This window comes from Vanellus vanellus, assembly GCF_965231255.1.
Source record: "Vanellus vanellus genome assembly, chromosome: 5".
NCBI classification, from domain to species: domain Eukaryota; kingdom Metazoa; phylum Chordata; class Aves; order Charadriiformes; family Charadriidae; genus Vanellus; species Vanellus vanellus.
In genome coordinates this window covers 30,864,740-30,890,490 of record NC_138910.1, presented here as the reverse complement: position 1 = coordinate 30,890,490, position 25,751 = coordinate 30,864,740, and the positions used below count along the sequence as shown (strand labels likewise).

General features: G+C 38.4%; 1 protein-coding gene across 2 annotated transcripts in view; it reads left to right on the top strand.

Annotated features, from left to right (window-relative positions):
* Nucleotides 1–25,551, top strand: part of BMPR2 (bone morphogenetic protein receptor type 2) — a gene marked incomplete at both ends in the record, with an annotated part of 103,766 nt that extends 78,215 nt beyond the window's left edge. For both annotated transcript variants that reach the window (XM_082483908.1, XM_082483907.1), the window contains 10 exons: nt 4,653–4,763; nt 5,267–5,358; nt 7,398–7,628; nt 11,640–11,754; nt 13,384–13,544; nt 15,298–15,445; nt 16,394–16,530; nt 21,043–21,215; nt 22,292–23,571; nt 25,301–25,551. In XM_082483908.1, the coding sequence (XP_082340034.1) occupies nt 4,653–4,763; nt 5,267–5,358; nt 7,398–7,628; nt 11,640–11,754; nt 13,384–13,544; nt 15,298–15,445; nt 16,394–16,530; nt 21,043–21,215; nt 22,292–23,571; nt 25,301–25,551 (2,699 nt within the window). The remainder of the gene's footprint in view (nt 1–4,652; nt 4,764–5,266; nt 5,359–7,397; nt 7,629–11,639; nt 11,755–13,383; nt 13,545–15,297; nt 15,446–16,393; nt 16,531–21,042; nt 21,216–22,291; nt 23,572–25,300) is intronic.
* Nucleotides 25,552–25,751: the final 200 nt, after the last annotated feature.

Below are 25,751 nucleotides of genomic sequence, written 5' to 3'. Positions count from 1 at the left end.
CCACTTCTAAGCAAGTACTAGAAGTGTTCCCCTTCACAGTTTGCTCTGAAATATGTTCTCAGTTATTTGTGTGTACCTTTGACAAAATTCTCTCCATACGCAGGAGCTGTTGTACTCAGGTTTTTGGAACTCGAAAAAAAGTGCTTTATCGATGGTGAGGTCAGGACACTTCTGGGAACGGTGGCTTGTTGGTTACCAGCTGCTCCTCAGCCAGAAGGAGATAATCTCTGTTTTAATGAGTCGTGCTTTGTTTCTTATTTAAAAAAAAAAAAAAAAAAAAAAGTTGTACTACTTGCTGTGATATTTCTTTGTGATGGGATTGGTGGACTTCAGAAAAATGTTGACTAGTATCAGAATTACTGGCAGAAATGTTCAAGATATAAGTGTGTATGTTCTGGGTGCCTTTTCAATGGCTGCTTGAAGAGTCAGTAGCCCTGTGAGTGGTGCTCTCCCTTTCCCATCCAAGTGGGATAAGAAGTTGGCTCTTAAGGTGTTTTGGGCCTTACAACAGTTTCTGTTGGTTTTAATTTTTTGTTCTGGCAGATTATGTTTTTAGATCAGGGAGCCTAGGTGGAAGTTGGAATGAAAAACCTCACATATAAATAGCAGTGAAACAAGCAACTATGCTAACCTCTGCTTTCAGTTACAGTAACATAAACTTGAGAAAGCATTGCCGATATCTTCTGTACACAAGTGTAGGTAGAATTTGGCTCAGCGGTCAACTCCGTAATCATTAGATTTTCTAGAGTCTGCAGCTAATTCTGCTCAGCATATGCTATTGGGTTTTTTGTGCCATAAGTTGGCTTGGGAATAATATTGAGATACCAGTGTTCCCAGCCTGAAATGCGAAGCCAGTGTTGGACAGTTTGGTTTTAGTTCATTTTGTGTTTGTCACCCAAATACTCAAATGAGATTACTGAATAGTAGTTATGTGTGTTTAAAGTCAGTTTGTACTGTGACATGATGAAAAACTACTGAAACTGTAGGGCAGGTTGTCTTGTCATTGTAAATAAACTTTAAAAGCAGAGTCTGCTAATTTGGGGATGGGGTTGTTAACAGTTTCAGACCAACAAAGCCTCACTTCAGAAAATTTTGTCTGTGCTCTGTGATGCGTCTGGAGCTACTGATAGGAAGTGTAATATCAACTAAACTTTTGTATTGAATTTGCTAATCTTAAGGAGTTGTGGTTGTTTCAGACAGGACTGATGGAAGTTAATGGAAGAAAAAATGAAAATAAGTTTGCAGATGTGTGCATTTTACATTCTTATTTTAAAAGTGCCTTGCTTAAAGGTCAGTAATTACTTTTATTGACCCACACTGATGTGCCTTTTGCTGAGTTAGTTAAAACACATCTCCAAATAATACCAAGAGAAATATAGCTTGTCTGTGTATGTGTATATATATATATATAATATGCATTATTTTACTTCAAAGTAGATAAAAGAGGAAATGTGAACCTCTGCAGATGCCTTGAGAGATCCTATCTGGTTTTGGCTTTGCTAGCATTTCTTCATCTAAGCATGTAAAGGAAAGTCATCAGCTGGTGTAAAAGGCTAAAGATGAAATATATCCAAAGAAAGAGATGGATTGAAAAAATGCATTAGTTAGTAAGAGTCTAGTTAAGTTTTGGAAGGCTTTAAAACTGGGTCAATAGGTGACATGTCCTTTTTACTCTATTTAAGAAAGATCGATAATCTGGCAACATCAAAAGTTATTAGTAATACAAAGCAGATAGAGGGCAGATAGAAATAATACTTTTAGTGGGGTTTTGGGGTCATCTGGGCTTTCTGTCATTGTGTTTGTCTTATGCTTTTCTTTTTATATAGATTAACAGGTAAAAGATAGTAAAATTGTCCTTGCTGGGAAATTACTAGCTATCATATGCAGGGGTTTACCCGCTCATTGTGTTTTGAGCTGCACATTACCACTCATTGGGATGTTCAGTTACCCTTATTAAGAAATTTGTATTTATTCTTAAATTTACAAATGTTACTCAACAACCTGACAATAGTAACTCACACTGTAGGACTGACTTGGCTGTTGGAATGTTGACAACGTTATTTTAAAATGTTTATAGGAATTAAAAATTGGTTCAAGATAGGCCAATTTAAGATCTATTAAGAAATGGCTCTACTTAAAAAAAAAAAAAATAATAAAATTAAAACATTCTTTTCTGTTGAAGGCCAGGGAAGTTCTTTGAGGTTACCTGGCAGCTGCACGGCTACCCACTAAAGAGAAAAGCCCCCAGAGGTGACGGTCTATCAATGAACAAGAAAGCAAGGATCCTTTTTCTCTGCATGTTTTTCTACTGCTGATCGGCACAAAATGGTGTTATTTGGAGATTTTCTAGTAGCTCTCCAGCCTGCATAATGCCACCATTCACGAGCTTCTAACGGGAGAAAGTGCAAGTGTGCCAATGCAGCCAGAGCTGCTGAATAACCCTGTTGCTCAGGATGCCCTCGCCCTGGGCCATGCTGGGAGTGGAGGAACAGCAAAAATCCTGTTCCAGGGCAGAGGAGGGCACGCATGATGGAGGCATGTTGTTAACCCTTTGGTTGTAAGAAGAACTAAAGGAGGGCAGTCAAACTTAGGCATTAGATAGCATTTGGCAAACAGTGGTGGAAACGATTACTGTATATTTAGCGATGGGAAGGATGTAAATGTCTGCAGCTTCATTGCAGGGTCAAAGAAAATACGGCTCAGACTATAGCAAAAAAGCTCAGCCCCTCAAAACCTCCATTTTCCTAGTACATGCTAGGTGCTGTCTTGAACTGATGCAGAAAACACCACATTTAATATATATTTTAAAAGATAAGCTGATAAAATGTAAATTCCATTCACAAAAACTATGAAAGTCAAAATTATTATTTCCCTGCCAGCAATTATTCAGCTTCTTATTCTTGTGTAATATTTCATACAGCTTTGTATGATGTAACAGTTTCCTTTGTGATGTTGTGTTTTTTAATATATATGTATGTATATGTTTTCAATTCATAATTTAAATGGGAATTGTAACATGTATCTTTTAATCTTCTCGCAGTGGAAGTCGCAACTCTTGTTCCACCATACGGTGCTCTGTGGCAATAGGTTATTTTCTTAGTGAAACTTATTTTACTAAAAACAGTAGTGATGGTATTTCTTTTGGTGGAACGAATGTAAATTTGATGGTGTCATGATTATCACAAGTTCCCTCTTACTTAAAGAGTTTATCAGATATGAGCTGCATGTTATTTTTTGGTGGGTGATTTTTCACATACTTCTGTTACAGCTGAAACTCTCATATTTGTTTTACCAGCTTGTTATTATTTCCTCTTACCATTATGCTTTTGTAGAAATGGAAGCTGTTGTCTTTTGAATTTGCTTTCTCTTCTTACCTGGTTCTCTTGTGTCTGTCCGCACTGGGAATAGGAATAAGTGAATCGTATTTAATTTCTTTTAAATGAAGTTCAAGCCAAGTGAATTTGTCAGTTTATTCAGCTAGTCTGGAGTGGGATAAATTGTATTCCAGTCTCACCTAAAAATTTACCCAATGTTTAAACCTTGTGTGCATTTTATATTTTGTGGTTTTAGCATAGTTAGGCTTCATTACAGTCTTTTAAGGAGTACTTTTAGCAATATATAAGACAAGTTTAAACATAGTTCCCAAACTTGGTTCTGAAGCCAAAGTAAATGAGGTCTTGTACTGCCACATTCCAGTGATTCTGACATCACAGGAGTATCTGCAGTAATAAATTTTTATATTAAAGTGGCTGAATTTTTATATGCCTGCAAGAAGCAAGACTGGGGTCTGATGTGGAGAAGCATTAAGCTAACTATTTAAGACACTAGCAATTTTTTTTCATGAAAACTTCTTCCCCCTCTGGAAAAAAAAAAAAAAAAAAAAAAAGAAAAAGCAAGATACTTACATTGTGACAAAAATCAAATGTTATTTTTAGAAAAGCTCAGTAAAACTAGTTATTTGTTCAGTGTTTCATTGTTGTGTCAGGTTTCTTGATACTCTGCTGCAGGCTGTGGAGATGTCTCTGTCTTTTTGTGAATTAAGGAGTGAGAATTGTGCTAAAAATTACCTGAGTGCTGACATGAAACAAATCAAAACCCCAAAGTATTTTGACAATATTTGCACAAATGGACTTGTATCTAATGTACATTGTAGAAATTTGAATACAAGAGATTCAGTATTCATCACATTTGTACCATTATTAGCAAACTTTTTTGATATTTTCATTCTGGAAAAAATTATATATAAAAAAAAAAAAAAAAAAAAACCAACTTGCAAAGGTTGCAAAGCTGATTCATACCAGGAAACTGGATTAAGGCATAGAGAGCAGAGCAGGACTGCATCAACTTAGCCTTGCATGGCTGGGGTGAACTTTGCCAGCTGGAAAGAAGATTCACTTTCTGCTGTTGGTGCCTCTCTCTATGGTGGCAAGGGAAGACTAGGAAAAACTGCCAATGAATGTGCACTCAGCTGTGTTTGAGCTGATCAGCTATTATGCCATCCCTAGATTTTAAGAGGAAAAAGAGTTTAGTGCAATGCCTTACAAGCCAGAGTACAGTTTCTTCCCCTCATTGTTGTAATAACAATTACATGTTTTATAATGCTGATTCTTTCAAATTTACAATTACAGAGTCTTCATCTTGTTTTCTTTCAGATTCTTCTCATTCTTTTCATCGAGATGAGACTATAGTTATTGCCCTTGCATCTGTGTCTGTACTGGCTGTTTTGATTGCTGCTCTGTTCTTTGGATACAGGATGCTTGCAGGTAAGGTTTGACAATCTTTTCTTTTTTTTTTTTTTTTTAATTGTTTTTTTGACTATTGCTCAGTTATATTTGTCTTCTGTTCTCCCCTATTACATGCTTGCACATAACGCTCCCCCTTCTCCTATTTGACTCTTTATGGTGATATCCCTTTCATAACAGTTCAGAGGGGTTTATGATTTCTCCAAGCTGGCATTTTGGGACCCGTTTTTCTTCAACAAATCCTCCGCTTAAATGAGGTTATGAACATGCTTTATAGTTATTGCCAGTGACATTCAATTATCAAAATAGTTGTGTAGCAGACAATAGCCTTAAGTTTGTTGCTATCAGCACCTTCACTGCTGATTCTGCTGACTCCGAGAAGATTTTACAGGATTCCTTTTTATTTCTTATGTTCTTGCCTATGATATGTATTTCTGCCAAGTCTCAGGTCAGTTGTATTGTTTTCACTTGTAGCGCGGTAAAAAAAGGAACCTGTCTAATTCCCTCCCCACCCCCTTCTACAGGAGACCGTAAACAAGGTTTGCACAGTATGAACATGATGGAGGCAGCAGCATCAGAGCCCTCATTGGATCTGGATAATCTAAAGCTGTTGGAGGTAAATGTTCAACTCTGTTTCTTAGTCTTCATTTTTATTCAAAGTAACACTTGTGGTCATATCACCTTCCAGGTATAGTTACAGAAATAAATGTATCAGTGCTCCTGTAATGTTTTCTTCTAAATCATAGTTTAAAGAAAGAAAAAAAAAAAGTTACAGCAGTTACATTTTGCCTGGTTTTGTTAGTGACATTGTTGATATTACCTAGAACATGTTCTGCCTTGAGAAGAAAATACTAAACACTGGGAGGTAATGGGGGAAATTGGGTTGTGCTATATTTCAGCATTGCATCAAAAGATCCATCTTCTTTGCTTGACGCTGCTCGCTTTAAGTACAGTATCCTACCATAGTCATTTGAAATGCTTTAGTAACACTCTTGGAATATAGAATTTACTGCAGATAGGGCAGTATATGTCAGTAGTGGTGCATTTATGTATAGTCATTCTTCACAGTGGGGTATTCTCTATCTCCATGGCAACTAGAGGCCAACCAGAACTTTCTGCTCAGCTTGGTATTAGATGTATAATCAGAAAACTGCAAAATGTTACGCTTGCAATTGGTATGCTTGATAGAACTTATGTCATTTGTAAAAGCTTTTAGCTGGGAATATATCAGTAGAATGACTGAGAGAGATTGAGAGTGGTACTATTCTTTCTTTTGCCCATTAGAAATCACACCTAGAGATGTAGGCTGCAGACACGTAGTCCCCACTGCAGTGTGGTCTGAGCAAATGGTGACAACAGACTAACCAGCAAAGAAGCTTGGGTGCCTTCTGCCAACAAAAAAGTACTTGAGGCAGACTTTACAAGAGTATAAGGATGTATATTGTAGAAGTGTGCAAAGCCCCAGATGAAATTACTCATGCTCATATGCAGTCTAGGAAAAAGCATCAGCTTTGGTGGAGGGATCTGCTACGGGGTCTTCTGTCCTCTTTCTTAAATCCTAAGGAGCTGACTCCTCACCCCTAGTCATAGGGTGTTGCAGAACAAATTGCCTTGACCTGTGCTTGCCTTTTCGCATCTGTGGGTAGAATGCATTCCAGGTTTGTACCTTGAAGTGACTTGCTGCTGCTTTGCAATCCACTGACATGGAAAGACTGAGAAATGGAAAGTCTGCCATTAAATGGTACTCTGTTTTTGAAAACTTTCCTGTGTAGATCATTTTATCATCTTGAGAAGCATTACTTTTGTAATCTCTTCTGCTTTCCCTTCCTCCTCAATTTGTAAGTATTTAAAAAGAAAAAAGATACTGGTCCATGAAATCCTTACAGTTTCATATCTAGGTCTTCCTGAAAATTATTTGAATGAAATAGATGCTTACATTCTTATGTAGTTAGATATTTTTTTTTGTGCTTTAGAAACTAGGACTCTTCCTGAAGGTGGTCCTATGTTTTGGTTTAGAGTAGAGATTGCATCTTTCTTCAGTTGCCATGGAGATGGGAAAAGCTGTTCTCTGAAGACTGTCTAACATAGTGGGGATAGAATAAAGATTCACAGGTACTAAGGAATTAATTATTCCTTTGTGTTAAAACCTGTTTATCTTTTTTGATATCTCCTTTGCACTACAAATGCATATATCATTTACTACTAACCTAAAAGGCACAGCTTATAAAGCTATCCTAAATCTAAAATATTTAGCTTAGTGTCTGTGATCTCTGGAGTCAATTAAAATTGATCACAGAAAAGCTGTAAGTGTTTAGTAGGCAAAAGTTTAATAAGAGAATTAGCAGCACAAAACACATGGATGTTATTGATTCTGTATGTAAAATGGCTGAATAGATTATTTGTGATTTATTTACTGCATATTCAGACTATTGATCAATTTAGTAAGATCTAAGTTGGCCTGTGCTGAGGTTTCCGGCTCCAAAATAGCTTTTATGACAGCATTCTAATTCTAGTTTTCAATACAAAATATTCACAATGTTCGTTATTTTTTACAGTGTAAGTATTAAAGTTGGCTTACAATATTTGTAGAGTGAAAACTTGGATTTTGTCTTCATTTATTATTTAGTGAACTAATTATTTACGTTTTTTTTGCAGTTGATTGGCCGGGGACGATATGGAGCAGTGTATAAAGGCTCCCTAGATGAACGTCCAGTTGCTGTGAAAGTATTTTCTTTTGCTAATCGTCAGAACTTTGTCAATGAGAGGAACATTTACAAGATTCCGTTGATGGAACATGAGAATATCGCCCGCTTCATTGTGGGGGATGAGAGATTCACTGCAGATGGCCGTATGGAATATTTATTGGTGATGGAATATTACCCCAATGTAAGTCCTTCAAAGAAATCAATTGGATTGGTTTAGATTCCTAAGAATAGCCACGTAAAAAGGATGTACTTTAGTATTTGCCAGTGTTTTTCATTGCTGCTTCTTGCACAGTAAGGTAAAAATAATCCATATAAATTACACTTTTAATGAACCTTAGTGTCATTTACTGTAATACCTTTTAAGATTTCCCAGTTAGTGCTACTAAATGTAGTCTTATAAGTTTTCAGCTGTAGTATTTGCTCTTGGTTATGGTACAGGTTTTTTTAGTCAACTGTGCAGTATTCAAGGACAGAATTTGAAGAGTTGTTTTTAAATAAAAATAATTGAATAAATTTAAAACTTCTTAGTTTTAAGACATGGTATCTCTATTGCGGTAGATATGACCTCACTCTGTAGCCTTAAATGGTGGGGTTTTTTTACAATGAAACATAATAGATCCAATATTGTTGTCAAACTGGTTTGTGGTACTATAAATCATGTTGGCTTTTTATCTTGTTATCTTCTTTAAAGCTTTGTGTGGCATACCATATTTATTTTGCTGTACCATATATTGATGATCTAGGACAAGTCTTAAGAAGGCAGCCTTACTTTCCAGAACCACGTCTTTAAATCTCCTTAGCTAACTGAATGCTTACATCCATCAAATTCATTAATTTAAGTTCCTGATGCTGTGTTTGTGTGTGTACACATCCATAGAAACAAAAATGTTTAAAAAATGCACAACATAAATGTGAATTGCTTTGAAATGAAAAATTGTAAAATGTAATGTATATGGCAGTTATATATATGAAAACGCAAAAAATTACATTTCATCATTTATCTTGGGGGTTTTTTTGCTTGTGTATGGGAAAGGACTTTAACTGTTCATTTAAATAATTTTTTTAAATGAGCTTTTTGGTCTTGAGGAAGTGAACTCATATTGTATTTCCTCCAGTGTGTAAAGGTGATAGCTGAAGCCTGATTTGTTATGGGGACAGTAGGACAAAAGCTGCTTATTCAAGTAGCAAAAAGAAACAGAACAGTAATAAATAGCAGTAATGATCTTAGGGTGTTTTAGGCTCTATATATATGCTTGTGTTAAAAGTTAAATGCATACATCTATATAAATATCTAAACATATATGCAAATTTAAGGCAACGTAGCACTTCACAAAAGTATAAAGAGTATCTTAACTAAAAGTTTTAAGTGAGAACACACTTTATCATGTCAGCTTATAAGAGATGGGTGTCTAAGAAAAGATTGCAGAGACTAGAAACAACCATAGAAAAAGTTCAGTTGTGCCTGTTCCAGATGGAGAGTGGCAAAACGTGTCAGCTCTGGCTTGCTCTGGCAGAGTAAGCTTATTTTCAACTAATTGAGTTAAGTGAAATCAAGTGAGTATTCTGCTCCTGGGAAGGCATAGCGTAACTGTCTTAACAGGTGATCTGGTTTTGCTGTTTTCTTGAATGAAATGATTTTCAGCTGAAATGTAATTTGATTGAAAATTGTGTCTTGTTGCTTATATAAACAGGATCTGTTAACAATCTGATTAAATGCACAGATGAGGCTTATGACATCATATTATCAGATTCTTTCTCAATATGATACTAAGAGGAGCAAGATTAGTCTAAAATCAATCCACTGGTGGTTTGGAAGTCAATGGAAAAAGTGCACAGCAGGTGTAATTAGTGCACAGTGTGATCTTTAATTCAGTGAGCAGATGTTCTGCTCTATGTGGAGCTAACAGCAGAGAAGGAACCCTGCTGTGGCAGCCCTACTAAAAGGGAATTGCACTGTTCATGCTGGAGCCGTAAATCTTATTTCAATAAGGAGTAACCCATACAACGTGTGCAGGTGAAATACTCCCCATCCAAAACATCATTCTCCTTCGAAAGACTTTCCTTCTTGGAAATAGGAACACACAAACCAGAACATTGTTATTGGTGTTGCCTCAGTGAAAGCAAGACAGGTTGGTTTGACCCAAATTGTGTTATTATTCAAACATGCCTTCAGACCAAAGAAAGTAGGTGAGCAAGTAATAAAAGGAGAGATACATGTACTTATCAATCAACATGCTGTTCTGATGGGACTCTGAGGTGTGACAGGTGAATAAGCAGTGAGTAAGTTGCAAGGGATGACACAGTAGGAAACGTGGAACAGCAACAGAATTGTCCCCCCAGTAATCAGACACTCATGTCTTTTTAGAACAATGGAAAAATTGTTGTAAAACACATAGTAAAATCTTGTGATTGTTAAAAGTAAAACATCAATTTTATCAAAAGTCATAATCAGAACAAATGTCCCCAATTTAAGAAGTAACTCATGACTCTGACAATAATAATCTCAATTACAAATCTCTCTCTCTCTCTCTCTCCAGATTTTTACTAAAAATTTTCCTGGTCATCATTTAGATTGAACTTCACTAAAAGCATAAAAACACAGCCTTCAGCCAGCTTAAAAAATACCTGCAAGCTCTGCAGCAGAAAGATCTTGAAGTTGGTTTGAGGTCTTTATACAGTGAGTGTTTCCCAGTCACACCACAACAGCAATCCTGTGGCCTCTGTTAGAATGGGCTGGAATCTCAACCCACTAAGCTAAGAAAATCCATTACTGCACCCAAGTTGCTGGCAGTTGGAGGCTAATAAGAGTGTTTGTATTTCTTAAAAAGCTTTAAACAATAAGAAAAAAATGTAAAATTCTTTAACTCATTTTTAGGTGGATTCTCCATTTCTTTTTTTTTAATTACCCAAATCTATTTGAAGTTCATATAACAGCATTTTAAACAACAGGGAAATAAATGCCCATGTAAACCTGTATGAGTGACATTTGGTCTGTGTTTTCACCGAGGAGGTTATCTGTTTGTGGATTCCTTGTTCTGCGCAGGCTAAGTCTGGAAAACTATAAGATTTTTGTAACTCTTAAAAAGTGTTGAGAACTTTGTTTTAGTTTTAGCGTGGGATTAAAAAAATATGTCTAATGCTTCGGTCATTTTAAGTTATCGTATCTATGTGCCTTCATCTGAACTGTGCATGCATTACAAACCTGAATGTCGACTCAAATGGCACATGCCAATTTTTTTTGAACCAAATGTTACATAACTAATTTTGCAGTAAAGTGTTTTTAGTTGTGGCTGATAAGATGTTACATGTTGGTGCATCTTTAAGATTACAGATTTCAATGGGCAAAACCAGGGTAGTTTGTAGTCATAAATAAACATTATATTGTAATATGTATGCAGAGACAGCTGGATGACTTGTTCTTCGTGCATAGGGATTTAGTTTATTTAATCCGCGTATATTGTCGTTGGGGACTATGTGCATAAAAACTGCCCAAAGGTGTCATAGTTTGCAGGATCTGGATCTTGGTTCAGATATTCTCAGTTTCTGGAACATCTCAGTATCATAACTGACACCCTTCTGGTTGTCTTGGAGATTCCACCACAAATTACTAAAAATCCCCCATATTTCACATTCACTCTTCTTATTCAAGAAAAGAGGAACATGGCATTCTTTTTTTTCCTGTTTCTTCAGTGTGTGTGGACTTGCTCCTATTCTGAATTACCTTTGGGTTTTTTTTTGTTTTCATATATAAATAGATTATAACAGGGGAGATGCCAGTGAGAGATGTTGAGTATTCTTCTGTAACTAATGGTTTAAAGATCTCTGTTTTGTAACCCAGGCTATTATGTCTGCAGTTAACCTTTCTTCTGTTGTTGAACAAGACTTTTTCAAAGAATAAATCAAGTGCATGCTATGCTTTTGTTTTATAATTAGTATTATTCCTAAAGGTGGTCCCTGTAATTTTGTGATAAATATTGTGTTCTACTTCTTTAGATAAACCAAATGGCAGCACTAGAAATTAGTGAAACTTTGGCCCAATTTTGTGTTTTAGAACACCTAGGTGAACACAAAAGCAGTTGCGGGATTACCTTTCAGGAGCAATGGATAAAACTGACCTTCCTAAAGATTTTGAGTCATTGAAATGGTTTTAATCCAGTATTTATGTTTTGGTGTTGGGTTTGTTTTTTTTTAGGGTTCTTTGTGCAAATATTTGAGTCTCCACACAAGTGACTGGGTGAGCTCCTGTCGTTTGGCACACTCTATAACTAGGGGCTTGGCGTACCTGCACACGGAGCTACCTCGAGGAGGTAAGGCCAGAAAGGGATGCCAAGATGTTCAAGATACTCTTATTTCTATCACGTAGTAGATTCCTGCCTTTCTTCTCTGTGACAGTATGGTAAGTAGGAAATGATGAATGCAAATAGACATTGCTCAGAACTTCTGACATGTTCTTTCCTTCTGAACAATCTCATTTTGTGGGCTGCATCTGTGATGCTTGTGTGAAAACATGGAGTAGGAGCCAGCAGAGCCCCAGAGAAAGGCAAGAGGAGGCAGCAGAGTTGTGTGATGCTGCTGTATCATGTCAACAGATTACTGAAGACCTGAAGCCCTGGATGTCTGTCTGGCAGAGAGCAAACAGATGGGGTGCTCTGTTTTTGCAGTTCAGACACAAATCACCAAAGCAATTTTTAGTTTGTGTGTGAACTGTATACATAAATAATTGAATCTTCTAATTCCACTGTAGTTTTATTTATCATATCTCTTAATTTTTGTCTGAGGGTGTGGGCCTGGTCTTTGTTGTGTACAAATGGTACTGCTGGACTTTGAGTGTTTCAGTAAAGTACCGGATGTGTGTTTCAGTAAAGTAACGGATGTGACAACATATTGATTTATATCTTTATATCTCTGTTTGCGTGCTTCAGCCAGCATTTCAGTAGCTGAAGTATCATGATTATGAAGCACATATTCTGCGATCTGTGGTGTATCAGGCTTCAGGATATGGCCTGGCACTGAAGTGTTAGCTTTTTGGCAGTAAATAAAAGGGTGGTAACATTAATTCTATGTTAAGATACTAATGTTTGGATTAAAATTCCAAACTATGTAACTCAAATGTTGAGCATCAACTCTAGCAAAGAATGACAACTGAAGATGCTGTTAAAAATGCAAGGCTGAAAATACCTAAATCAGTATTCCTATGTGCCACTGAAACTGCAGCTATCATCTTAACTTCTTCATTTCAAAATGTGCAGACAGGTGTGTCCGTTAGCAGCCAGAAAATGTGTAAACCTTCCATCACAAAAAAGAGACAGCCATAGGCTGGTCTATGAGTGCTAGGAAGAAACTCATGGAGTAGACTAAATTCCACGGTAAAACTGGTTCTATAGTGCTGGCTGCTTTACTAACAAAATAAATTGCATATAAACTGGGAACAACTGAGATTATTCTTTGGAAAAGATCAGATCGCTTGCAAGATGAACATGTTCAGACTCTCTGGAATAATATTATCTACGTATCTTCTGAACAGGTTCCAATCCCAATCATAATGTAGGTAGTTGGTACAGGAGTGTGGATATGAAAGAGAGCATTTGGAATGGCTGTCAGGGCTGTGGCAGCAGGTCTGTGCTTAAGTACATGATGTCTCCCCTGCCAAAATCATGCTGAAATATCCCTTGGAAAGAAGCTTATTGGCAAACACTAAAACTGTATGTGGAAGCAGCCTAATACATTGTATAGATATGGTCAAACTCTGAATACTGGTCCATTTTGTGTAGATAGTGTACTGTGGAGCTCATTATAAAGAAGCAAAAATGTTATATTACTGAAAGATAATTTGATTTTCTGTTTATAATAGCTGAGCAGACATAATGAGGTTCTCTTATTTTGCCAAACAGTAGAACTGCTCAAATAATAACAAGCACTTCCATATGTTCAAATAGACCATTACAAACCTGCAATATCCCATCGTGACTTGAACAGCCGCAATGTACTGGTAAAGAATGATGGAACATGTGTAATTAGCGATTTTGGACTCTCCATGAAGTTAACTGGAAACAGACTGGTACGCCCAGGTGAGGAAGATAATGCAGCCATTAGTGAGGTAAGTACAAATGAAGATAAACCTAGTGTATAAAGGAAGACAAATTAGCATGGAAATAACACTGAGAAATAGTGTTCATTGGTGTTACAAGATGAATGTTACAAGGTGGTACAATTCCCGTAAGGGGGAATTGCTGCAATACAGGTGAGCAGTGGCTGAAATCTCGAAACTAGGTTTAGTCTCAAAACACTCGAAAACAAACTTAGCATTTTGAAAGGTGATAGATTGGCAGCCCTGGAGACTGAAGCTTTCTGTGTGAGATACAAGAAGATGCAAGGTAGTTGCCATGTTGTTTGCGATGATGTGGTACATGTCCCTTCAGTCTTGTACTGCAAGTATTAACTGAAGACCAAACATTCTTTTGTATTTTTTGGTGTTAATTTTTCTGAAAAGGTGACATACCACATTCTACATCTTGCAACCATTTCTCTGCATGTCATCTTCAATTTTCTGGACTTTAAATGGATACATCTGGGAGAGTAAGTGCATGTAGAAAGACATAGACCAACTGAGAATGAAAAGGAACAAAATAACAGGGGATGCTTTAAAAAATACCATATGGGAAAAGATGAAAGAATGAGGGTTGTTTAGGGAAGTAAAGGTAGAGACAGGTCTTCAAATATGTAAACAGCTGCTACAAAGAGAAAGGAATAAACTGTTTACATTCAGTGCGGACAGGACAAGAAGTAATGGCTTTATGTTGCAGGAGGGAAAATTTAGGTTAGTTATGAAAAAGCCTTTCTAATCTGTAGAAGGCAGCCAAGGTCTGGAATGGACTGCTGAGGAAGGCTATATAGAATTTGCATCATTTTATGAATTTAAGGAACAGATTGGGAAAACATCTGCTAGGAGTGGGTTAGAATGGATTCTGGACAGAAGGAAGAAACTGATTTCTTAAGCTTTCTTTTTTATGATGCTGTGATTCAGAGAGTGGGGGTTACCTTTTTGTATAAGCATAAATACACTGATACCTGAATATAGGCTACTGAAATACAGTGAGACTATTTCAAACAAAGAATGGAAATCCCTAATGATTCAGTATGTTTGTCATCTGCTTTTACAGAAAACCTTTACATTTAATTCGTAGAATGTGTTTTGCAGTGCTAATCACCTTCCCTGAAAAAACAAGTGCTACATTAATAATACCTAGTGCACAGGTCCTCTTTTTAGATCTTCGCTTATTGAACAAAGAAACAGGGAAACCACTATTTAAAATGCAGACATATGGAATAGTTCTGTGACAAAATATTGGTCTACAAGTACTGATGAGTGATTGTGGTAATCTAACATATTTCCTAGTGGAAATATATAGATATCTTCCAAAGCTGTTAATACCCTTTGACCATGGAAGATGTAGTGCAGTGCCTTGATGACAGTCCAGGAATAAGGAGAAGGAGTTGCTTGTTCAGCAGCATCCTCTTCCATTATGATACATACCTTGGTGTTTAACAGGGTAATTTCAGGAAAAAAAAAACCACACATTTCTGCTTTATCATATCGCATATGAGAACATTGAGTAAGGGACAAAGTTATTTTGTTTTGGTATGTACAAACAAGTGACAGAGTAGGGGAAGGGGTTTATTATGACTAGACTCCTGATTAGAAGCTGAGGACATTGGTTAGAAGAGAACTGCATTTTCCTTAACTGTAGAAAATATCTAACAAAGTAGGGTATTAAAAAAATTAATCTCCATAATAAATTGAATGTAGAAATTGCTTCCTGATTTGAAGCTTTGATTTTATGTTTTTCCAGGTCGGTACAATCCGCTATATGGCCCCAGAAGTGCTTGAAGGAGCAGTGAACTTGAGGGACTGTGAATCTGCTTTGAAACAAGTAGATATGTATGCGCTAGGCCTTATCTACTGGGAGATATTTATGAGATGTACAGACCTCTTCCCAGGTAACTAAAAGAACTGGAAAACAACATAAGTAGTAGAAAGTGGTAGCAGCAATAAAAGCTACCCCCCAGGCATAGCTTTTTACAGTGAAGGGGGGACATAATTTTCTCAACTGTTTTTGACATTAAGTCGGTGCCATCTAGTGTTCAAGATGATTGTTGTCAATACAGTGTGAAGCATGGTTCATGCTGAAAGACTTTAAATTACCTGTTTAAGCAGTTTGCAGGCCTCATGGTAAGTGCAATTTGAGCATTATTAATATTGTCCAGAGTTTACAAACATTGAGAGTTGGGCTGATGGCAAAGGCAGTACTTTCAGTTCTTGGAACTGATAAAAGTGCCTGAAAGTGTCTCTCAGACTTTCCTCATGAAAGAACAGATGGGAAATTGCTGTGATTTAATGTAGCCTTTAGTCAGGCATAGTTTTATTTATGCTAGTGACATTGAAAATTGAGGGAAATCCTCCCTACCTGTAACATAACACATGAGGAAGTAGACTTTTAAAATGCAACACGTGAGATTGTATCACAACCACCATCTTCTTCCCAAGATACAGCATAGAGTTAATCTGACATGTGCCATTCTCTCCGTGGTCAAACAGTTGCACCCTATATGCAGAGACTTGTAATCTTGCTGGGCTTCTTCCCAAATAAAGTACATGAATATATTCAGTCAGCAACATTTCACAGAAATTAAATGTGGTCCTCAGGCTCTAAGACATTCTGAATGTGCCACTCAACCAGCAAAGTTTGAAGATGCTGTCCTTTGAGAGGTTGCTGAACAACACTTAATTCATTTGCAGTTAATTCAACTTTTTATGTGAAGTTAGACTTTGGGGGAAAGTGGAGAACATCTCGATAGACAGCAACTTTGATACTACCTTTCATCACCTGGAAGTCCTTGCCCTGCCTTTTAATCTGTGGTGTTTTTCTTTCTTTCTTTTGCTAACAGGGGAATCTGTGCCAGAGTACCAGATGGCTTTCCAGACAGAAGTCGGAAACCATCCCACTTTTGAAGATATGCAAGTCTTAGTGTCTAGAGAGAAGCAAAGACCAAAATTCCCAGAAGCGTGGAAGGAGAACAGCCTGGTGAGATAGAATATTTTCAAAGAAACAATTTAACCAGCTTTAGGGTGTACTCACTTCTTAAAAGCCTTTTTTGAATACGGTTTTTAATACTTTTTTTTATTATTATTATTATTGTTAGTATTTAAGGACTGGGAGCTGCTTCTGCCTGGACTTCTTAAATATTGAATTCAGTTTTTAAAAAGCCATTGTCATGAAAGCTAGATTACTTTTAATGAAAAATACTGTGATTATTATTGGATGCTGAAGTGTGATACACAGAAGATAACTTGTTATATTAATTGTTAGACAGTATCCATAGTATTAGGCATGAAGTGCCCATATGTTCTATGTTTGTTGAATGAGAAACATACAGGCATTTTCTGCCTTTTGACATCTTATAAACTCGTAACACCCTAAAATAGTTAGCAAAAATGTAAATATACTCTGCCAAAACTAAAATCTAATTTTATATGGCTTCATTTGATCTGCAGATTTTATTTTCAAGACTAAAAACATAATAATGTTGTTTGTTGTTTTGAATTAGTATAGCTATGGCTTAGAGCATTGCTTGCTGCTGCAGGCCAACAAGTTACAGCAAGTCAGCTGAACTCTGGTAAGAGTCTCTGTGCTTGCTTTCATCTGCAGCAAAGGTGAGGTAATGCAAATCCCCTTAGTTTGGGGGGGGCTGGTGTGGGGGGTGTGTGTCTTTTATTACAAGCAAAGTGAAACGTGAAATGCAAACAGTTACTGGTTTCCACCTGATACATGGTACCTTCTTTAAGCTAAAATAGTTTGATTGTGAGTATGAAAATGACACAGAAGCATAGAACAGTTTGGGTTGCAAGGGACCTTAAAGACCATCTAGGTCCAACATCCCTTCCACTAGACCAGGTTGCTCAAAGCCCCATCCAAGCTGGCCTTGAACACCTCCAGGGATGGGGCATCTACATCTTCCCTGGGCAGCCTGTTCCAGTGTCTCACCACCCTCAGAGTAAAGAATTTCTTCCTAATATCTAATCTAAATCTACCCTTTTTCAGTTTAAAACTGTTATCCCCTACTCTATCACTACAGTCTCTGATAAAGAGTCCCTCCCCATCTTTCCTGTAGGCCCCCTTTAAGTACTGGAAGGCTGCTATAAGGTTTCTCCAGGCTGAACAGCTGAACAACCCCCAACTCTCTCAGCCTTTCCTCATAGGAGAGGTGCTCCAGGCCTCTGATCACCTTCATGGCCCTCCTCTGGACTCACTCCAACAGGTCCATGTCTTTGCTATGTTGGGGGCCCCAAAGCTGGATGCAGTACTCCAGGTGGGGTCTCACGAGAGCAGAGTAGAGGGACAGAATCTCCTCCCTTGACCTGCTGGCCATGCTTCTTTTGATGCAGCCTGCAATACAGTTGGCTTTCTGGGCTGTGAGCGCACATTGCTGGCTCATGTTGAGCGTTTCATACATCAACACCCCCAAGTCCTCGGCACTGTTCTGAATCCATTCTCTGCCCAGCATGTATTTGTGCTTGGGATTGCCTCGACCCACGTGCAGGACCTTGTAGTTGGCCTTGTTGAACTTCATGAGGTTTGCACAGGCCCACCTCTCCAGCCTGTCCAGGTCCCTCTGGATGGCATTCCTTCCCTCCAGTGTGTCGACCGCTCCACACAGCTTGATATCTTTGGCAAACTTGCTGAGTCTGCGCTCAGTATTTGACTCTTATTTAAAAAGATACTTTTAGTTATTCCCTTACTGAAATTATGCCCTTCAATCTTTAGAGACTTGATAAGTGTGTAGCTACTGTACAGATAATGGGCAGCCTAAGGCCTCATCTGTGCTGGTACTTGTAAATATGTATGAAAACATTTTCAGAGAGGAGCATAGCCTCCAGTATTAACACTGTTGTAAAACATGTTGTAACTGAGTTGAGAGCTTCATAGAGAGGTTCTTCTATTACACAGTTTTTGCCAGCTGGTCGGGGGAAGGGGAGAGAAAAAAGAAAAAAATCCACACCCAAATTATATAGGAAATCAAACAGCAACTGTTTTAACTATAGCCATGTTGGCAAATGCAGTGTTGGAATAACCAAGCTCGACAGCTGTTTTTGAAGACAGTTATAACTAAAACAGTTCCAGAAGGTTTGTTTTGTTTTGCTGACTACTGTTTTAAATGTTAATTATGTTCTAACAAGCTGATAGACTCCAGCATTATTAGACACTGAGCTAGTAATGATCCCCATATTTAAACTGCCTAAAACATTCTTTGTGTTGTCATTAATTTTTTTGCGAAAATTCAAAATAATAATAAGTCCAGCTCTAAGGATGGATCTACACCATTGCTTTAAGAGAAAAGAAGAATAAATAAACCATCTGTAGTTCTCTCATGGGTATCAGACAGCCTACTCCACCCTGTGCCAGTCTAGGATAACAACTGAATGAGCACTCTAGGGGAGTTATTGTAGAAAACTAAGCTCCAGATAACCTCACCCTGGACTTAGGCCCTAACCTCCTGTATCTAATGCATGGGATAGAAGAATTTTGTCCGTTATTTAAAGCTAAGCTGACATGTCGGGTTATAACACACTCATGCAAATTCATCTATTAGAGAAATGTATTTGCCCTTTTCATTTGAGAAAGACAAAAAACAATGTTTTATTTTTTAGGTCACATAATTAAGGCACTCAAAAGATGTGGAATCCTAAATTTATGATTACCTATGCAGTCTCAGTCTGTTTCTTGAACATCTGTGTTATGATACAGACCTTGATGAGCAGTATTGTTTTTCACAGTATAAATCAACAATCTGAGCAGATGATGTGCATAAAATAATTCAAGGGCTATAAACTGAGTTGAGATGTTAGCACCATTCTTGTCTCATTTACCAAAGCCAGGCCCAAGCTTGACTTCAAAGGTCAGGACTGAAGGATATTAATAGAATAATGCAGATTTCCTGTCCTTCCTACCTTTTTTACGAGTGCTAGAACTTCTAAATAGTGCATTTTAGTATAAATCTCTTTGAACCTGAAATGAATAGAAAACACCTTACTGTGGTAAATGTGAAGCTCTAGAACTTCAGTTTTGTTAACTCTCCATACAGTCATCACTCTGCTCCTTTCATAATTGTTAAAACATCAAAAGGAAAGGATCTGCTAGAAGAGAGACAATGTTAAATTAAACACTGGTTAAATTTACCGCTGGTGAAACCTGTAGGGGAGAGTCTTACAGAGAGGCAAGACAGGAGAATAGGGTGTCCACTGACTTAGATGCATCTAAATTGTGGCTAAATCAAGTCCTATCAGCCAAATGAAGCCTTTTTATTCTGGGAGAGAAAATGGATCCAGTACACTATCCTGTCATTGTCCCCGAGGGTGCTTTTGGACTCGTGTCCCTCAGGTAAGAGGGGTCTGGTTGCTTAGCTCGATCTTGTTGCTCTTCGATCTACTGTGGGAAAGGAGATAAAAGGTTTGCTTGTGTGGGAGCTCATCCCCACCTGTGCAGCCATAGCTGCATCACTAAGCAGCAGTGACTTGCCAGATGCAAGCGATGCCAGGAGCCCGCTCTGTGGGCAAGGAGCTCTTGGCTAGCACACAGAGCTAGTCATGGCTTTCGCTGCCAGAAGCGAACAAGGCAATTCTGGCACAGAGGCAGTCAGCAGGACCCATTGAAGACCTTAGTGCCTAGCTGGGACTATGCACAGTCGTTGGTGCTGGAGAGGTTAAAGCTGGGCTGTAGATGTGAGATGTTCTGGCAAACCATATCCTATCTGTGGGCCATAGATTGGCAGCAGGGGCCAATAAATGTCTGCCTGTTTTTTGTACTCTGGATGCAGTGGAAGCAGAAGTGTTCAGTGCTCGTAATTTCTGTTGTCTCCTCTCCAGATCTCTGACCATATGGCATCATGTTTTGGAGGTCTTGAGCTCTAATTCTGACTGCACTGTTCACCCCACAGTGTGATGCCTGGAAAGCGTGTCTGTTTCTGTTTCTCCATCTGTAAAACAAGGGCAGCAGTAATCTCCTCCCATAGTGCAGACAAATTCACTGGTAGTTATGAGGCATTTGGATGTTACAGTAGCAAACAAAGGAAGAAAAGCATGATGAAATGAGCAAGGCTGTGTTATTTTGCATACAGTGCAGGGAAGAAAGGCAGGGACCATTAGCTGAATTGGGGGGGATAACAATGACAGCATTTCCAGAATATCATCAGTCCTTAGGACACAGCTTTCACAAGGCAGGGAAAGTGAGCTGAACATGTATACATCAGAGGGGGTTGGCTGAAGGCTGTATGGACAATGGTGAATGTAGCTTTTCCTAAATAATTGTCTTCCTAGTCGGGGTGTGTGTGTGAGGTATGATAACATTATTCCTGCATATTGCTGTTTTTAGAGTAAACTAGCTTTGAATGAAATTGTGTATCTTGCATTTCTCTTTCTCACCAGCTTGTGACTGTTTTCATGCATACAGAATGCTGTCATAAAACAGTAAATAAGAAGCACAATATAAAGGGAGAATAATTTAAGATAAAGGGGTGGTTTTTTGTTTGTCTCCTGGCAGGCTGTGAGGTCACTTAAAGAAACAATTGAAGACTGTTGGGATCAAGATGCTGAAGCTCGACTAACAGCGCAGTGTGCTGAGGAGAGGATGGCAGAACTTATGATGATTTGGGAGAGAAATAAATCAGTTAGTCCAACAGTCAACCCTATGTCAACTGCCATGCAAAATGAGCGGTAAGAAGAGAAAACGTTTTGTCTTAGTCAGCGGTGAATACCCAATGCAATGCTCAGCTCACTCCGGGAAGGAAGCTGGAGCGCACTGCTAGCTTAACGTTTCTGCATCCGTGAAGTGGGTGTGTGTTATGTGAGCTGGTTTGCATATGGGTGTTGTATGACATGATCCTGATTCCTTGCATTCTTAAGATCTCCTATGTGTCCCCAGAATTCGGGCACCTTTTATGTAAACAATTGTACTTCTCACAGAAGGGCCTTTTAAACTGAATTTGGGCAAACTGTCCAAACAGGCTTGCAAAGATATAAAGTGACAACGAATTGTCTTTAAGGACTCTTGCTAAATGATGCATAAAACTTCTATTTAAAATGTTCTTCTAAAAACTGTGAATTTGCAGGCAATATGAGTTCAGGAAATCACCAAGTCTCAAACCTGTAGCTTTTCAGTTAAACTGCAGGGCCATTGTCACTCTGACCCCAGTGAGAGAGATGCTGCGTGTTCTCTGCTTATATATGATCCAGAGGGAGTGAGAATTTGCAGAACTGACATTAGTGTTTAATAGCATACACTAGAGATCTGGATTTGAGAGAGGAGTAATGTTGCTGTGTGTGGCAGTGTTTATTCTAATGAAAAAAAAATTATGTTCAAATTGTAGAATACCTAAATTGTTAAAATAATAGACATTTCAGGGTTTAGGACCTTGTGACTTTTTCCCAGCATCACTTTCTCTATCTTGTGTGTTGAATTCTTGTTGCCCTCCTTCAGCATCACTTCTCTGCAACTAGAGCAGTACCTTAGCAGTGAACTGGACAAACAGCATATTGGACAAATAGAAGAAAATGTTATCCGACTTAGTTGTATAAGTAACATCCATGACAAAATTGCTGTCCTAGTAAAAGCAATTTTCTGTGAGGATTTTTCAAGGAAGTTACTGAAGGATCTCAGTTTGTACTGTATCTGTCCTTATTTTATGCATGAAAAGAAACAGAAAGACGTTCAGCTCTCTTAAACAAGAAGCTTTATAGTATGAGGTGGTTTTTACATATATGATCTTAATATCACTTGTTTTTTCTTAAAGGAATCTGTCGCATCATAGGCGTGTATCAAAGATAAGGCCATATCCAGATTACTCTTCCTCTTCCTACATTGAAGATTCAATCCACCACACTGACAGCATAGTGAAGAACATTTCTTCTGAACATTCAATGTCCACTACACCATTGACTTCAGGGGAAAAGAATAGAAACTCTATTAACTATGAGCGGCAACAAGCACAAGCTCGCATCCCTAGTCCTGAGACAAGTGTCACCAGTTTGTCCACCAATACTACCACCACCAATACAACTGGCCTCACTCCTAGCACTGGCATGACCACCATATCTGAAATGCCTTATTCGGATGAAACAAACTTACATACTACAAATGTCATGCAGCCAGGTGGGCCCACCCCTGTTTGTCTGCAGCTAACAGAGGAGGACTTAGAGACAAATAAATTGGATCCAAAAGAAGTGGATAAGAACCTGAAAGAAAGCTCTGATGAGAATCTGATGGAACATTCACTTAAGCAGTTTAGCGGGCCAGATCCACTCAGCAGCACTAGTTCCAGCTTGCTTTATCCGCTGATAAAACTTGCAGTAGAGGTGACAGGACAACAGGACTTCACACAGGCTGGCAATGGTCAAGCGTGTTTGATTCCGGATGTCCCATCTGCTCAGGTCTATCCTCTACCCAAGCAACAGAACCTTCCAAAGAGGCCTACTAGCCTCCCCCTAAACACCAAAAATTCAACAAAGGAGCCACGGTTAAAATTTGGTGGCAAGCACAAATCAAACTTGAAGCAAGTGGAAACAGGCGTTGCCAAGATGAACACTATCAATGCTGCAGAACCTCATGTTGTGACAGTTACCATGAACGGAGTGGCTGGGAGAAGCCACAGCATAAACTCTCATGCTGGCACAACCCAATATGCCAATGGGACAGTGCCATCTGGCCAGACAACCAGCTCAGTAGCGCAGAGGGCCCAGGAAATGCTTCAGAACCAGTTCAGTGGAGAGGATAGTCGGCTGAATATTAATTCAAGCCCTGATGAGCATGAACCCTTGTTGAGGCGGGAGCAGCAGGTTGGCCATGATGAAGGTGTTCTGGACCGCCTAGTAGACAGGAGAGAGCGACCACTGGATAATGGCCGAACAAATGCCAATAACAACAACAGTAATCCGTGTCCAGTGCAAGACACAGCTACTGTCGGTATCCAGAATGTAGCAAGAAATCCTGGGCAGACCCAGACTAGAAGAGCACAGAGGCCTAATTCGCTGGACCTATCAGCCACAAATAGTTTGGATAGCAGTAGTATGCAGTGTAAGTGCCTGCAGGACTTGAACAGTTTCCCTGACACTTTTTTACTTACTAACTATGTATATCTGCTTGAATAGAAAATATTTCTGTGTCTCCTGTCCCTCCTCAAAGCATACTTACTAAATCCCATATAAATTTAATTTCCGTCAGCACAATTTTGGTCTTCTCGATTAAGTCCGGTCTCCATCATCTCCAGCACATGTTAGGACACTTTCTTCCTTCCACATACATGGAATGAATCTGTCCCTTTATAACCTATCTGCTCTGACTCTAGGAAGGGAGTAATTTCTAACTTTCAGTATTCCTTGCAAGGCACCTACCTTGGCAGCTGCAAAGCATATTGGAAAAGCTTCCTATTTCTTCCTTCAGGGGCACGTTATACCTTCTTTTCCTTACTCTTCCTCATTCTCTTAAGAGTAGCTGGCTCTAAGATGCATTGATTAAAATAATTTATTATAATAACTACTTATATACTTCATTACTTTTAAAGCAACTGATTTTATTGTATTAGCCCAGCCTAGATGGACAGTCAGGCATTCTCTACTTTGCTATCTGACCTCCCAACAATTATAGCAATCCTTCGCCAGTTTACCATGTACATATTAAAAATTAATCAAAGTAGTTAGAGAAGGAATTTATTTTAATACGCTCCTTCAGAGTAAGTGCCTGAAGTGTTTTACGGCCAAGATTTAAGAGGTTACAATGGGGCTCTCCTTTTTACTGTAAGAATATAATCAAGTAGTTAAATTAGGTACATCCTCTGAGGTTTGTCTTTGGGCTTGTTGGAGCTGTTGGAAAGGCTTCCTAGTGTGCATTTTTAAGAGAATATATTTCCAGAATGCACTGTAGTCTTTGAAAGGTGCTTGCAAACCTCTGACTATGTTTAGACAGACACTGCGATGCTAGTGAAACTGGGGTGCCAGGCATATTTGAAAAGAAAAGGTTTAGAAACAAACCACAACAGATCTTTCAAGAAATGTAGTTGAATATTTTAGCCTTCCTTTTAAGTAGGAAACATTCATTTTTTGTGTTAACATGTTGATTTGATTTGAAATCTTATTGAGGTAAATAAAAAAGATCATTGCAGTAACTTTCTTTAACTGAAGGTTAAGTTAAAAGAAAGGGTTTGAAGGTTTTGGAACATGAAAGTTTTTTAACAATCAGATTTCTACTGCTGAGATCTTATGATTAAAGTTGGTTTTGCCAGTTTTGCAACCCAACATCCCAAATCCTGACTTACAATCTTAACAGAGAATGGACCATTTTGTCTCCCAGTGAAATGTTTTGCCAGGTGAAGTAGGATTAGGGGACCTATGATTTAATAATGTTATTAAAAGTTCAGCCTTTGCTGTCCTGTAGTAGCGACATTTTTTTGTACCTCCCATTACAGGTAATATAAAATACTATGATTGCAAAAGCCCCTCAAATGTCAAATGCTGATTCTGCTGTTTGATGCCAATGTGCATTCAAGGTAACACAAATTACTTCACTGAAGTAATTTCTGACAGAGAACAGAATCTGACCCCTTGTTTTAGTGGCAGCTACTGTAGTTGATACACCTGTCGTGCCTCTGCCACACAGTTGCTTTTGTGTGATAAGATAAGATTTTGTTCTTTTGTTCTGTTTTGCATGAGTAACAACCCTGGACTCTCCAGTCTAATCTTATCTTCCTCATAATACTGTTTTCTACTCTGTTTTTGTTTTTTGTTTGGTTTTGTTTGTTTGTCTTCAGTAGGTGACTCCTCACAGGATGGCAAATCGGGCTCAGGAGAAAAGATCAAGAAACGTGTGAAAACTCCATACTCACTTAAACGGTGGCGTCCTTCAACATGGGTCATCTCCACCGAGCCACTGCACTGCGAGGTCAACAATAATGGCAGTGACCGGGCAGTTCACTCCAAATCCAGCACTGCTGTTTACCTTGCGGAAGGAGGCACTGCCACCACAATGGTATCTAAGGACGCAGGAGTGAACTGCCTGTGAAATACTTTAAAAGCCGACAAATGACCTTTTTTTTGCATTATTTGAAACAAACATGCAGAAGACATTTTAAGAAAAACTGCTTTTTCCTCCTGTCAGCAACCCCTACCAAGGACTCGCTTTAAATAGATTTCAGCTATGCAGAAAATTTTTAGCTTATGCTTCCATATTTTTTTATTTTGTTTTATTTTTTGAACGTTTTT